Here is a 15,880-nt window from a genome sequence, read left to right as displayed (position 1 = left end):
TAATATATAGAGCCACGCCTAGGGTACTTGTAGTTTCAGTTTCCAAACAGTCCTCATTGTTACTGACTTAGTGGCTGTGCCTATTCATTGGCTGGCCTTGTTACCAGGCTCTAGTCCAGCTCATGAATATAATCTGAGAAATAGGGAAGCCGGATTCGCTTCGACTGGGCTCCTAATTGAACAAACTGCAGCGATTCGCTTCATAAACGTGGCAAGAAAAGTCGTTAAAACGGAGCAAAACGCACTCAGCCGATTTCTCACATAGCAACAGAAATCTTTAATTATTATTCCACCACCACCACAACCACCACCCAAATTTGCAACCGTTGCAAGCTTCTCCCTGGTCACGTGATCCAAACCCAGACTCTTGGCAACAACAGTCGCAGTGATCCCCTTTTGCAACCTTCCGACTGGTAAACGGAGAAGCCAGTTTCGGTTTATTAACAGAAACGATCCTTTTAACAACCATGGCAAGAAAGGTCATAAAATGGGGGCAAAACTCACTTTAACTGTCTTACTTGCCAATAGAAATGTTGGTCTCCGTTGTTGTTGTAAGTCGAGGACTACTTGAACTGGTTTTTATTAGACACTTCCCAATGTGGCATCGATGTCTTCGTTGGACAGGTAGTCCTCGACTTACAACAATTCATTTACTGACCGTTTGACATCACAACGGCCCTGAAAAAAAAGGGGGACTGTATATGACCCTTTTCCACACACAACGACCGTTGCAGCATCCCCAGGGTCACCTGATCAAAATTCAGCCGCTTGGCCGCTGACTCCTACTTATGACGGACACAGTGCCCCGAGGCTCACATGATTTCCCCCTTTGGCGACCGTCTGACGAGCAAAGCCAATCAGGACGACAGATTTCATTTAACGACCTTGTGACTCAACTTCACCTCTGCAGCGATTCACTTGACAACAGTGTCAAAAAGAGAAAGGTCGTAAAATGAGGCAGGGTGTTTTGCTGAGCAAGACCAATTTGGGCCTCCCTCGTGGTCCTGAAGCCCAGGGATCCTTGAAACGGTTTTTATTAGACCGTCCTGTGTCGATGTCTTTGTTTTTGCTTTAATTTTAAACCTTTATTGAAATTTGAAACATTGACATACAAGTAAATCAAAAAAAAAAAAATAACTGTACAATTTTCCATCTTCTTTGACAGTACTCAAAATCTTGGTGATCATTCCTACATTTCCACACAGATAATACACATCAGATAATAGAGATAATCGGAGTTGGAAGGGACCCTGTAGGTCATCTAATCCAACCCCCTGCCCAAGTGAGAGGCTCTACACCATTTCTGACTGAGGGCAATCCAGTCTCTTCTTGGAAGCCTCCAGGGATGAAGCTCCCACAACTTCCGAAGGCAACTTCTGTTCCGTGGGTTGATGGTTCTCACCGTCACAGAATTCCTCCTTATTTCCAGGTTAAATCTCTCCTTGTTCAGTTTCCATCCATTGTTCCTTGTCTGGCCTTCAAAGGTCTCAGGTAGTATCATCTCTGCTGGGCCCTTTTGACCAGGGCTGCAATGTGAGCATCTCCAGGTCAAGTCCTCTTTTAGGGGAACACTTTAATGTCCTTGCACCTCGTACAATGAAATCAAACACCATCTTCAGTGCACATCATGACTATGAAAATAAACACAAACACACATCCTTCACACTCCACACTTTGAACAGAAACCCCCGACACCACACCAACACTGCACTATACAGTAGAAATTCAACAGAGTTCCTGCCCTGGGATAGAAGCTGTTTTTCAGCCTATTTGTCCTTGTTTTTATTATTCTGTACCATCTGCCAGATGGTAATAATTTAAAAAAAGGGGTTCCCAGGATGAAATGGATCTTTGAGAATGTTTTGAACTTTCTTAAGGCAGCGGGAGCTGTAAAGCTCTTCCAAAGAGGGGAGAGGGCAACCAAGTGATCCTCTGGGCAATGATGTTAACCCTCTGGAGTGCTTTCCTATCTGCCCCTGTGCAACTGGCAAACCCTACACAGGTGTACAAGAAGTTAAGATACTCTCTCTGGTGCAGCAGTAGAAGGTCACCAGCAGTTTTCCATCCAGTTGTTATTTCCTGAGAAGCCTCAGGTAGTATCATCTCTGCTGGGCCCTTTTGACCAGGGCTGCAATGTGGGCACCCCCAGGTCAGGTCCTCTCTTAGGGTAACACCCAAGAAACTTAAAACTGGCCACTTGCACCACTTGGTCTCCCTTGATAAGCCAGGGCTGGAGGTCTGATCTGTTCCTTCTATATAGTCCATTAGAAGCTCCTTGGTCTTATTGGTGTTGAGGACCAAGTTATTGTCTCCACACCACAAAAGCTTGGTACCTACCCTGGCTGGGTCTTACTCCATCCCATGGCTTCCTTCCCTTCCTCTCTTGCAGGGTGTTCCAGAGAAGAAGACGCTTCCCATCACCGTCCCCAAGTCCCCGGCTTTTGCCTTGAAAAACAAAGTGGGTGCCCTGGTTCGAGAGGAGAAGAAGGAAAAGGTATCTTGCTTTGCGCCGGGCCTTGGTTTGGCCTCGGGGTGGGTGGGCACGCTGGGGTAGCTCCACTCATGGCTGTTCTGAAGCCCCGGTGGATCTCCCTGGGCTGAGTGGGGTTTGGTGTAGCCTCCCCGGACGGACCAATATCGGTAGTCCTTGACTTGAAGCCATTCGTTTGGCAACCAAAGCTTCGAGGGCACTGAAAAAAAGTGATTTGCATTCCTCCTCTCCACAAACGCCTCTCCCTTTTAGGACTGATGATGTTCCCCAGTTGGGTCATGAAACGTCCACCAGAAAACAACCAAGCTTAGAGAGCACCGAGGATCACACAATCCCTCCTCCCCTTCCTTCCTTCCTTCCTTCCTTCCTTCCTTCCTTCCTTCCTTCCTTCCTTCCTTCCTTCCTTCCTTCCTTCCTTCCTTCCTTCCTTCCTTCCTTGATGATGTTCCCTAGTTGGGTCATGAAATGTCTGCAAGAAAATGGCCAAGGTTAGAGAGCACTGAGGACCCCACAGTCCTCCCTCCCTCCCTCTCTCCCTCCCTTCCTCTCTCCCTCCCTCCCTCTCCCTCCTTCCCTTCCTTCCTTGATGATGTTCCCTAGTTGGGTCATGAAATGTCTGCAAGAAAATGGCCAAGGTTAGAGAGCACTGAGGACCCCACAGTCCTCCCTTACCACCTCCTCCTCCTCCTCCCCCTCCTCCCTGCAAACTCCGCTCCTAGAACTGATAATGTTCCCTAGCTGGGTCATGAAACATCTGCAGGAAAACCACCAAGCTCAGCCCCCCCACCCCGAGACCCTGCCATTCTCTTTCTCCTCTCACCCTTATACCCGTTTCAGTATCCCTCTGGTCCCCTGATCAAAATCTGGGCATTTGGCAACCAGCATCTATTTCCAACAATAGGACCATCCCAGGCTCAGGTGATCCGCCAATGGTGATCTTCCCAGCCGTCTTCCAACATGCAAAGCAGACAAGGGACGGCAGAAAGATCATACAATCAGGGGGTGACTCCTTGAAAATGACCTGCAAGGAAAATTCTGGTCCCAATTTTCATCATAAATCGAGGACTACCTGTATTGGGCCTGGTGCTGATGCCAGCAATGAACCTGCCCAAGCCAGGACCTTGGTGTTGTGGTTCGCCGGCAGCAGGTGCGGATGGCTAAAGTCTCAGAGAGCGAGGACTCAGATGAGGGGCCTGCGTGGGAGGCAGGGGTGGGGCCAGGACCATCAGGGAATGGGGTGCTGCCTTTGGAGGTTGTGGGGGCTGGCAGCAGTGAGGAAGAGGCCCCCGAGGAGCCTGTGCCCACTGCGTGAGCATGCAGGGCTGCGCGAAGGGAAGAGCAGCTGCAGCAGCACGGGCGACTCGGGAGTAAGGCTGCAAGGTAATGGCCCCTCCCTGAGAAGATAAAAGCCAGCTGAGAAACCGGAGCTCTCTGCAGGAAGCAACGACGTTTTTGCACTCAAGCCTTGTGGACTTTCGAAGTATCTTGGTTGGTGTTTGGAGACTCTTTGTGTTTGAAATATTTCTTGGCAACTTTATCTGGTGTTCTTGGCAGCCTTGCAAAAACCTTGGCAAGGCTCTTTCTTATCCGAGCTAATTAGTTGGAAGCAGCCATGCTTTTACCCAGGAAGGAACGGGATTCGTAAAGAATCATTAAGAGGTTTTGTTATCTCTGTTTCATGTTTGTTTCCTTGGAACAAGGTTTGGGTCAACGCCGGGACACCCCCCAACAGCGGGCTGTGATTCTCTCCCCCCTTTTTCCTTGCGAGCCGCTGATGCCTGGGGTCTCTTTGCAGGTGGAGGAAGTGGCCCATGTGATTAAAGCGAAGCCGATGCCCCACCCAGGGGTGCCCTTCAAACCCAAAGCCACAGAGCCAAGGCTGGTGGAAACCTGCCCGTTCTCGTTTGACGCCCGGGACAAGGAGCGGCTACTTCAGAAAGAGAAAAAAATCGAAGAGCTGCAGAAGGAGGAGGTAGGTGCCAATGAACGGGGTACTTCCTTTTTATCGTTTATTTGTGAAATGTATTGGCCGCTTGTCTTGCTGTGGGGTAATAATAATAATAATAATAATAATAATAATAAGAAGAAGAAGAAGAAGAAGAAGAAGAAGAAGAAGAAGAAGAAGAAGAAGAAGATGATTATTAAAGGAGTGTAAACAGAACAGAAGTAAAATAATAGAACCATAAAATAAACAACGACAAGAAGAATACAGGAAGTTCTCAACCACCATAACTGAGCCCCAAATCTCTGATTTAAAACGAGGGAGTTGTAACTCACGAGTTTACCAGAGGGATTTGATAGGGAACAAAGCCCCTACAGAATCTGGAAGTCCTGCTAGAAATAGTTTGAAACCCCCTCCCAGAGGGAAGCAGCAGAAACAGACCGTGAAGTGGGTGTGTGGGGTCTCTAACAAGGCTTCCAGCTCTCTCACCACATAGCACTTATAAGCAGCATCCCAGGTAACAGGAAGCGAGCTTCCTCTGCTCTTCTCCACTGTCCTCACCACTCCCTGTAGGGACTTTCTATCTGAGGTGCTGCCACCAAACCAAACAAGGGATGCAGTTTGTTAAAACACTCTCAATCCTGCCTCTCTAAAAAGGGGCCAAGACAAGCCCACTTTAAGCCATGAAAGCCGAATGGGTCACCCTGGGCCAATCCCCAGGAGATGGGAGAGTTCTAGTCCCACCTAAGGCACGAAAACCAAGCGGTTGACTTTGGGCCAAATCCTTCTCTTTCTCAGCCCAACCCACCTCACATGGTTTTTTTTTGCTGTTGGGAAAATAGGAGGAGGAAGCTATGTGGGATATGTTTGCTGCCTTGAGTTATTTGTAAAACTAATAACGGCGGGATATAAACAAACAAGTTAAAAGATGAGTTGAAACAACCAAAGTAGAGCGGGAGAAAACCATTGCAGCTGAAAGGTGCTTTTTGACTTCTCTTGTTTTTTTCCTTTGGAAGACATTTCGCTTCTCATCCAAGAAGCTTCTTCGGCTCTGACTGGAGGGTGGGGAAAGGAAGGATTTATATATATTCCTTGGACTAGATTTATATTCCTTGGACTTGATGACCTACAAGGTCCCTTCCAACTCTGGTTCTCTGTTTATCTCTAAACATAACAGCTTCAAATAAAAAATCCTTGCAAGACAGCTGGCCGTTTGCATTCTTTCAGAGGGTCGTTGAGGCCACTTGGAGGCGAAATGTCTTCAAAAGAAAGAAAAAAAAAACCAGAAAGTCCAATTACCTCTTGGAAAAAGAAAAAAAAAGCACCTTTGCCTTTTTTTTTTTGACCTGGATGCCTTGAGAACCTCCCCAGACGTTGCAACCTTAACTTTGAGAACCGCTTCTCCTGGGCTCCCTCCGCCCAACCGCGGCCCTCACGCCAAGCTGGATTCTCACACCTTTACAGTCAGGGATGCCTCTTTGCTCTTGGGGGCTACAAAAGCACTCGGACTCTTTGCCCGCCACCGGTCGAAAAGTGACAGCTGGCATCCTCCTCGAAGGCGCCTCCTTCCCCTCCCGGCCCCAACCGCCTGCGTTTCCTGTGGCTCTTTTAACACTTGGGCAGAGCGGTCTAGTCCCCTGGGACGTTCCTGCCAGTTTCCCCAAAATGTCAGGTGATAAGTGAGTGCCAGAAATCTAGATGCGGAAGGCCAGCTCCGTTATCGGGCGAGGTGGAGCCTGCCTTTTTTTCCCCAGCTGCCAGATAGTAAATTGCACGACAAATGGCTGGCCGTTGAATTCTACTCTATAGTGCAATATTAATGCAATATCGGTGGTTTTTTTAATTCAGTGTATAGAATGGGACGGATGTGCGTTTGCATTTATTTTCATAGCCATAATGTACACTGAAGATGGTATTTAATTTTGTTGTACCAGGTGCCGTGACAGTAAAGAAAACTGAACTAGGGCACTGCACACCAGAATAACTAGACACAAGGACAGGTTTTTTCCCAAACGCCATCCCTCGGCTAAGCAAATATTTCCCTCAACACTGTCCAACTATTTACAAAGTCTGCGCTACTATTACTATTAACCTTCTCATCACTCCTTAACAGCCATCCCCTCCCACTTGTGACTGTATGACTGTAACTTGGTCACTTGTATCCTTATGATTTTATTGACTGTTTCCTAGTATGATTTGATTGCCTATTGTAACCTATGACTATTATTAAGTGTTGTACCTGATGATTCTTGACTCTTGACGAATGTCTCTTTTATGTACGCTGAGAGTGTTTGCACCAAGACAAATTCCTTGTGTGTTCAACCACACTTGGCCAATAAAAGGATTCTATTCTATTCTATTCTATTCTATTCTATTCTATTCTATTCTTATTGTACCCTATGAGTATAATTAAGTGTTGGACCTGATGATTCTTGACTCTTGACGAATGTAATTTTTTTTTATGTGCACTGAGAGCATTTGCACCAAAGACAGATTCCTTGTGTGTCCAAATCACTCTTGGCCAATAAAGAATTCTATTCTATTCTATTCTATTCTATTCTATTCTATTCTATTCTATTCTATTCTATTCTATTCTATTCTATTCTTATTGTACCCTCTGACTATTGTTAAGTGTTGTAACTGATGATTCTTGACGAATGTCTCTTTTCTTTTATGGACACTGAGAGCATTTGCACCAAAGACAAATTCCTTGTGTGTCCAATCACCCTTGGCCAATAAAAGAATTCTATTCTATAAGTCGAGGACTGCCTGTGATGAGTGGAAGGGCTTGCCTCCAGAGGTGGTTGGGGGCTCCATCCTAGCAATGCTTTCAAAGCAGACCCTGGCCAGCCGCCTCACTCCCCAGGTGCCTTTCCTCCCTGCAGGTGCCCAAGTTCAAAGCCCACCCCCTGCCCCAGTTTGACTACATCCACCTCCCCGAGAAGAAGGTGAAGAGCCCCACAAAGCCAGAACCTTTCCAACTAGCCATCGACGCCCGCGGAGCGGTCCGGCAGGAGATGTGGCAGCAGCAGGTAAGACCGGTGGCGGGATCCGCTTGGACTTGAAGGACATTTTTGTCCAGAAAAGAAATCCAGATCTGGGTTCAGCCCCCTCCCCTGGTCATTAGGCCCTTGGATGGTGGCTCCAAAATGGCTCTCAGGAGGTGGGAATGTGCGCATCAGTTTTCCTCTCCCGAAAGGGAGTTTTCCAATTCTCTTTCCCTCCCGAGGCGAAAAATGCAAGCGAGCTTGTGACTTGTCTTTTTTTCCTTAATAAGGGGAAGGTGGATACATAACTAGGCCTCTGCAGTCCTCGGGGGTCCGTGCGCTCGTTTTCCTGCACATGTTTCGTGACCCAACTAGGTTACATCATCAGGGTTAGAGGGAGTGGGGTTTGCTCTCTGTTTCTCTACCATGGCTTTGTCGTCGTTAGTTGTGAAGTTGTGTCTGGCCCATCGCAACACCACGGGCTACGTTCCTCCAGGCCTTCCTGTCCTCTGCTATCCCCCGGAGTCCATTTAATCTCAGGCTGACTTGCTTCAGTGACTCCATCCAGCCGCCTCCTCCTCTGCCTTCTTCCCTTCTTCTATTGTCCTCCAGCATTCGGCTCTTCTCCAGGGAGTCCTTCCTTCCTTCTCGTGAGGTGGCCAAAGTCTTTGAGCAAGGGACTTCAAAACTTGGCAAGTTTAAGACTTGTGAACTTCAACTCCCAGGATTCCTGAGCTAAACAGGACTGGAGGAGGAATTCTGGGGGTTGAAGTCCACAAGTCTTCAAGCTGTCGAGTTTGAAGACTCCTGTCTTTGAGTTTCATTACCGTGGCTCACCCCAGCATGGATGATGTTCCCTAGTTGGGTTATGAAATGTCTGCAAGGAAACAACCAAACTCACAGAGAGTGCCAAGGACCCCATCGTTGTCCTCCTCCTCCCCTTCCTCCCAAACCCCAATCCTTTCTAGCACTGATCATGTTACCTAATTGGGTCACGAAACATCTGCCAGAAGACAAGCTCCGAGAGCACCACAGTTCAACCCCGAGTCCCAAAGGTTGTTCTCCTCTCAGTGACTCGCCTCGGGGAAAGAGCCAGGCGTTTACACGCACATGACGTCCGGTTCACAAACCCACCGCCGCCTGAGGATCAACTTGCAGTCCCTAGGACATGGGTTTGCAGAAGTGGGACAGCGAAAAGTACTCCCGGCCCCGTGAGGATTGAGCCGGGGCTTCCTCTCTAACAGCTGTCAGAATGTCAAAAGGGGCCGACTCAGGCGCTCCTGGTGAATGTACGGCTGCAGAAGAGCCCCCGGAGCATTCATGGCTTGAACCTGGCCAAGGGTGATGCGTTCAGGCGCCAACCCTGATCCTTTCTGAGGCCTGGTTTGTTATTCCTCCCCAACCCCCCCTTTTTTTTTAATGACAACTACTAAAACAGGCCGAGGGATATTTTATGAGTTGACACGGGCATGTACTTACTCTCAGCCGGTCCTTTGAGTAGTGAAGATTTGTCCTGAAATGAATACAAACTCCAGCTCCTTTGTGGTGCAATGGTGGTTTATTCATTAGCTCAGCAAACAACAAATACTCTTCTCTGACAAGAAAGGCTAAAAGCCAGGCAAGGTTAGAGCTGGGTTTGAGTTTGCTCCCTTTCCTTTTTTTTTTTACCATTATCATGAGACACAACGCACCGCACCCAGGCCTATACGCAGTTCTAGTTATCCCTAAATGCTATTAACCCTATAACATGTCTACATCCCTAACCTATTCCGACCCTCACTAACTGATTCCCCACCTGGTGCCACTTTTACCATGTCTTAACTCAATGCTTCATTACCACCTATCTGTGCCCCAACCCCCTTTAACAACACGCACCACGTCAATCCATGAAAAGAGCCGTTTCCAGCAGCCCTGCAGTTGTTGCAGAATCCATCCTCAGCTCTGCTGAGTCACTCCAAAGCCATCGGCCAGCACACAAGCAGAAATACAGACGCTTACAACAGTTGCAGGGTCCCAAGGACACACGACCTCCTTTTGCATCAGTGGGGAAGCTGGGATTCACCGATCAACCATGCGGCTAACTTTTTAACAGCCGCAAGCGATCCGCTTAGCAACGGTGGCACGAAAGGGTCTTAAAAAGGGGGGCAAAAGTCGCTTTAACACCTTGCCTTGGCTCGGTGGCAAAAAAATAAAAATAAAATGGGGGCTCCCTCGCGGTGGTAAGTCGAGGACTGCCTGAATTTTCCTTCCGTTGGATGTCTCCTTTAAACTTGCCCCCCTGCCCCCAATCTCTCTCCTCAGCTGAAGGAGGAGATGAAGCGCCAGAAAGAAGCTGCCGTCTTCAAAGCCCAACCCAGCCAGGTGCTACACCAGGAGCCTTTCCTTCCCAAGAAAGACAGCAAGCTGCTTTTAGGTGAGGCGTCTTCAGGTGCGGTGGCCCATCTGACGTTCCAAGTTTGACATCTCAAATAGAAAATGGAATAGGATAGGATAGAAATAGGGATAGGATCGAATAAGAATAGAATAGAATAGAAATAAAGATAGGATGGGATAGAAAAAGAATAGAATAGAATAAAATAGAATAGAATATAGTAGAAATAAGGATGGGATAGGGTAGAATAGAATAAACAAGAATATAATATAATAGAAATAAGGATAGAATAAAATAGAAATAAGGGTAGAATAGAAATAAAGATAGGATAGAATGGAATGGAATGAAATAGAACAGAAATAAGGATAGAATGAGATAGAAATAAGGATAGAATAGAAATAAGGATAAAAGAGAATAGAAATAAGATAGGATAGAATAAATTATAGGAATAGAATAGAATGTCTAATAGCAATAAAATAGAATAGATAATAGGAATAGAATAGAATAGAAAAGAATAGAATAGAAAATATGGAATGAATGAAAGAATGCAATGGAATAGAATAGGAATAGAATAGAATAGAATAGAATAGAATAGAATACTAACTCTAAAAGTTCTCATGGTTTCACCTGATTAAGAATGGAAGTTTGACACATTCCCAAACCAATCAGTCACCTGGTCCAATCAGCCTACAGTCCAGTTGCTAGGTGACCTGTCTCCTCCTCCTCAACACCAATGCAATCCTAAATTGCATTAACAGGGATACAATCAAGATCAAGGGAGGTATTAATACCACTCTATAAAGCCCTAGTAAGGCCACACACAACAGAATGCATATAAGGCTGGGTGAAACCAGGCTTAACCGGGCTTTCCAGAAAAGATTGGACTGTCCTTTGTCAGAAATGGTGTAGGGTCTCTTGCTTGGGGGCGGGCGGGGGGTTGGACTAGATGACCTACAAGGTTCCTTCCAACTCTGATTATCTGTAATCATTACCGAGCAGTAACTGTGAGAGGGATCTTGGAGTCTTAGTGAAATAGGAGCCAGCAGTGTGCAGAGGCAGCCAAAAAAGCCAATGCAATCCTAAATTGCATTAACAGAGGATATAATCGAGATCAGGGGGGGTACTTATACAACTCTACGAAGCCTTAGTAAGGCCACACCTAGAGTCCTGCATCCAGTTTTGGTCACCAGACTACAAATAAGATGCTGAGACTCTAGAAAAAGTGCAGAGAAGAGCAACCAGGATGATGAGGGGACTGGAGGCTAGAACGTACGATGAATGGTTGCAGGAACTGGGTCTGGCTAGTCTAGGGAAGAGAAGGACCAGGGTAGACAGGAGAGCATCTTCTAATATTTGAGGGGCTGCCACAGAGAGGAGGAGGAGAGGGTCAAGCTATTTTCTAAAGCACCTTTGAAGGCCAGACAAGGAATAATAATGGATGGAAACTGAACAAGGAGAGATTCAACCTGGAAATAAGGAGGAATTTTCTGGCAGTGAGAACCCTCAACCCATGGAACAGAAGTTGCCTTCAGGAAGGTTTTCAAAAGAGACTGGACTGCTATTGATCAGAAATGGTGAACGGTCTCCTGCTTGGGTGGGGGAGGGTTGGACTAGATGACCTACAAGGTCCCTTCCCATTCTGTTAATCTGTTTAAAAAAAAAAACACCTGCTAGAATGTCCTTGGTTCCCAAGGGAAAACGCTCTTTAGTTGGGCTCCAGCACCCTTCCCAGCTATCTCTACTGCCTCCCTCCCTACCCCCAGCCCCAAAAAGCAGAAAAAAGGAAATGGGACCATTACTCAACCCGGCGCTTCTCCTTTCTGCTCCTGCAGCCCCCGATCCCTTCGTGCTGGCCACCGAACTACGGGCCAAGGAGCGCCTGGAGTTCGAGAATCGGCTGGCTGAGCTGGAGGCGGAGAAGGCCCGGCTTCAGGAGGCCACCCGAAGGGTGGAGGAGGAACGAGCCAAAGAGGAGAGGGCCAAGCTGCGGGAAGAGCTGGTAAGGACACCTCTGCTTTGTAAGGGAAGTCCTCAATTTACCACAGTCCATTTAGCGACCAAAGTTACAGCGGCACTTAACAAAAGAGACTTAGAAACCGTGTTTTGCGCTTACGAACGAGGCAAGCCTCCCCAGGGTCACACGATCGAACCTCAGACGCTTTGGGGCAAGTGGCTCATATTTATGACGGTTGCAGCATCCCTTTCTGCGACCACCCGATGAGCAAAAGTCAATGGGGGGAAGCAGGATTCCCTTAACGACTGTCTCATTTAAGGACTGCAGCCGGAAAGGTCGTAAAAAGCTCATTGAACAATTTGTCTTGCTTAGCCACAGGAATGATGGTCTCCTGGGGTTGTTAAGTGTTGGGGTTCGGCGGCAGCCGGTGCAGACAGCAGCGGAATTGGACAGTGGGGAAGAACGGGGACCAGTCCAGGAATCTGGAGGGGACTCGGAAGAGGGTTCTGCATCCGATGCGGAGATGGGGCCAGGACCATCTGGAAATGGGGAGCTGCCTCCGGAGCCTTTGGAGTCTGGCAGCAGCAAGGAAGAGGAACCAGGGGAGCCTGTTCCCAATGCACAGAGCTGCTAGAAGGCAAGAGCAGCTGAGACAAAAAGGGGCGACTCGGGAGTAAGGCTGGGAGGTGATTGCCCCTCCCATAAGGGACAAAAGTCAGTCCAAGAGGACGAAACCTTGCAGGAAGCAAAGTCATTCGATCAGTTCAGAGTCATTCTTGAAGCTCTTTGTACTCTGGTTGGTTGTTGTTGTTTTTTTCCTACTTCATTGGACACTCCTGTTATTGGCAGCACTTCACAGGAAAGAAAGGTGGGTGCTTATCTCGAGGAACTGTTTGAGGTTCATTACCGGCTGGGAAAAACAAACAATTCCCAGCGTTGCAATAAACGACTTGTTTTTAAAAGAAGCGTGTGCGTAATTACGGTTTCGGAAGCCTTGGTCAGAACATTAAGCGAATCTGGCCTCTCACATCGACTCTGCTCATCAGAAGGTCACAAAAGGGGATCACGCAATCGTCACAAATACGAGTCAGTTGACCAAGCAGCTGAATCTTGATCCACCTGATCATGGAGGTGCTGCAACAGTCATTAAATATGAAAAATGGTCTTCAGTCACTTTTTTTCAGTGCCGTTGTAACTTGGAAATGGTCGCTAAATGAACCGTTGGAAGTCGAGGACTTCCTGTATTTGCACAGATGCAGCATTAATGGCAGGGGTCCATAACCCTCAGGTTCTGGACCAGTACCGGCTGTAACCTCTAAGATCTGGGCTGCGCAAGCAACAGGCACCAGTGACTGATGCTTCATCTATGCATGCGCAGAATCTCGGTTGCGAACAAGACCATTCTCTCCTTTCCTGCCCCTGGTCTTTGGAAGACCAGTTTTCTTCCGAAACTGGTCCCTGGTGCTGTTCTGACCAAGGCTTCCTGAGACAATAACCATCACACGCTGTTCCCAAAGCCCTTTTGGTTTTATTTCAACAGCTGTGAATTATATGCATTCACAGCCCGTAAGGAGTCCCACAGAGTTTGTGAATAGTCCAATGGAAGTTCTGCCACAATCCTTCGGGATAAGGCTGATAAGCACCCACCTTTATCTCCCCGGAAATGCTGCCAATGACTAAATTGCCCATTAGCTGTATGAGGCCAAATGCAGCACAAAGTCCACACAGAGCTTCAGAGTTTAAACCGACCAGAACGAACAAAGTTGCTTCCTGCAAAGGCTCACGTCCCTTGGCTCCTCCTTGATGTCTTATGGGAGGAGACAATCACCTCCAAGCCTTACTCCCGAGTCACCCCCTTTTGTCTTAACTGCTCTTGCCTTCTGGCAGCTCTGTGCAGGCGCTCACTGGGAACAGGCTCCCGCTGTTCCTCCGCCTCACTGCTGTCCGATTCTAAAGTCGGCACAGAACTCCCAGGTGGCCCTGGCCCCATCGCTGTGTCGGACGCAGATCCCTCATCCGAGCCCTCCCCAGGCTCCAGGACTGGCCCCTGTTCCTCCCCACACTGTCCAGCTCTGCTGCCTTCTCTGCAGGCCGCCAGCCGACCACAACAGGTGCCTGAAATGTTGGGGAACCGCTGATTTGCAGCGTGCTAGCTGGGGAATTCTGGGCATTGAAGTCCACCCCTCTTAAATTGGCCACGGCTGAAAAACGCTGCTTTGAACTGTGTTATATAAGTAATACATCCCAGTAATACATCCCATTCAATAAGAACTCCGAGGCAGGCAAATCCCTCAAAGAACATTTTATTGGGACATATCAAATTGGCAATGTTCCGGGTGGAAAACCGGCTCTTGGTTCCCGCCGGTTTTACACCCAATTAAAAGTAAAACTTTTGTCACTTGCCCCCCCGCCCCCCGAGTCTCCAATCAGCGTACAGTCCAGGGTTGACACTGCGTCTTCAAAATTTCATTTTGATTTCATTTCACAGTTTAAAAAAAAGTGACAGTAAAGGTTGTCCTGTTTTTGTCTTGGTCTTTATCTTGTCCTTAATCTTTGTCTTTATTCTAGTTTTGTCTTTGTTTGTGTCTTGGTCTTGGACTTCCCTTTGTCTGTTGTGACCTAGGCTTCCCAAAATCACAAAGCAGACCCCTTGTCCCAGCAAAACCCCTTTTATTTAGGCCAATGCCCAGCAAAGTCCTGGCAAACAGCCTTTCAAGGGTGATTTACAACCACAGACCTTTATCAGGCTTGGAGGGTTGCCAGGCCGACAGCTTCCAAACGCCATGCTGTAGCAGCAATGACTTGGCAAGGAGTCAGGCCCAGATCTTCACCCTAATGAATTGAACTAATTGTCTTCCGCAAAGCCCCACTCCCCTTTAGCTCCTCTTTTATTCCCTAGGGGAGGGGCCATTCACCGTCCACCTGTGGCTTTACTCCCGAGTGAATCTTGTTAGCTGTTCCCTTCATCTGGCAGCTCTGTGCATGCGCACACTGGGAACAGGCTCCAGCTGTTCTTCTTCCCCACCGATCGCCGACTCCGAAGGCAGCTGATAACTGTCGGAGGGTCCTGGACCCATCTCTGCTTCCGACGCAGAGCCCTCATCAGAGCCTTCCCCAGACTCCAGGAGTGGCCCGTGCTCCTCCCCAACCTCCTCACTGTTCGAATCTGCCACCGCTGGTGGGCCACAACAAGTCTTTATTCTTGTGTTGTCTTTGTTCTCGTCTTTGACTTCAGCAAGCATCTCTATCCGGAGCAGGCAAGGCTGCCATTGTGATATCACACTCACCCCCCGTTTCCCTTCTTTTGTCTTTCCCAGGTGCACAAGGCCAACCCCATCCGCAAATATGCCAACGTGGAAATCAAGCCCAGCGACCACCCACTGACCGTGCCGCAATCTCCCAATTTCTCCGATAGGTTTCAGCGTTGAGCCCTGACACCCGTCCGACTGCACACTCACAAACTTCTTTTTTCTGGTCTTGTTTTTATTTTTTTGGAGACTTCTTGTTCCCCCTCCCCCCAAGTTCTCCCCTCCCAAAAAAGCAGCCCAGTTTGATCGTTTTATCGTACCTTTGAATGAGTCTTTTGTATTATGCATTAAATAAAAAATATTGATGAGGGAAATTGGACCCTGGAAAGGTTTCTTTCGGCCATTGTGGAGAGGGGGTAGAAGCTGTTATATTCTGTCCTCCTGGCGGCAGGGCGTACGCCATGCTCCCACCATCACCACCACCTAACCCTTTTTTGTAAGCAGCCTCTCGGCTGCGGATTGCGAAGTCAAAAAGTGTTTTGTGAGTCCTGGAAGTGTGTCTGTGTGTTGTCTGCATGGCTGATCAGGCAGGGGTGGTTTTTCTACTGGTTCGGACCGGTTTTATAAAACCGGTTGTTACAATTCTGCGCAGTTTCGGAGAGCCGGCAAATTGTGCCCCTGGCTGGCCCTGCCGCTCTCCGCTCTCCCCCCCCCTGCGCAGTCAGTCCATATCGCGCATGCGCAACCGATTATGTTCTCCCCCTCCCAGTCACTCCTTAAGGCCCTGATGGTGAACCTATGGCCCACGAGCCGCAGGCAAACTTACCTGACTGCACATGCACGTGCTTCCAGCTGATTTTCGGCTTGGTTTGAGGCCTTTTGGCCTC

General features: G+C 48.2%; 1 protein-coding gene across 1 annotated transcript in view; it reads left to right on the top strand.

The window, feature by feature from the left end:
- The window catches only part of TPX2 (TPX2 microtubule nucleation factor), a 43,060-nt gene extending 27,688 nt beyond the window's left edge, over window positions 1–15,372 (top strand). The window contains exons 8-13 of the mRNA XM_087928790.1: window positions 2,390–2,494; window positions 4,287–4,463; window positions 7,319–7,465; window positions 9,722–9,833; window positions 11,624–11,790; window positions 15,063–15,372. Of these exons, the coding sequence (XP_087784916.1) occupies window positions 2,390–2,494; window positions 4,287–4,463; window positions 7,319–7,465; window positions 9,722–9,833; window positions 11,624–11,790; window positions 15,063–15,173 (819 nt within the window). The 3' untranslated portion in view covers window positions 15,174–15,372. The remainder of the gene's footprint in view (window positions 1–2,389; window positions 2,495–4,286; window positions 4,464–7,318; window positions 7,466–9,721; window positions 9,834–11,623; window positions 11,791–15,062) is intronic.
- The last annotated feature ends 508 nt before the right edge of the window (window positions 15,373–15,880 follow it).

The sequence above is a fragment of the Pseudonaja textilis genome, chromosome 3 (assembly GCF_049901715.1).
Source record: "Pseudonaja textilis isolate UNSWEBS1 chromosome 3, rPseTex1.2, whole genome shotgun sequence".
Lineage (NCBI taxonomy): Eukaryota > Metazoa > Chordata > Lepidosauria > Squamata > Elapidae > Pseudonaja > Pseudonaja textilis.
This window is presented reverse-complemented; position numbering and strand designations above follow the sequence as displayed.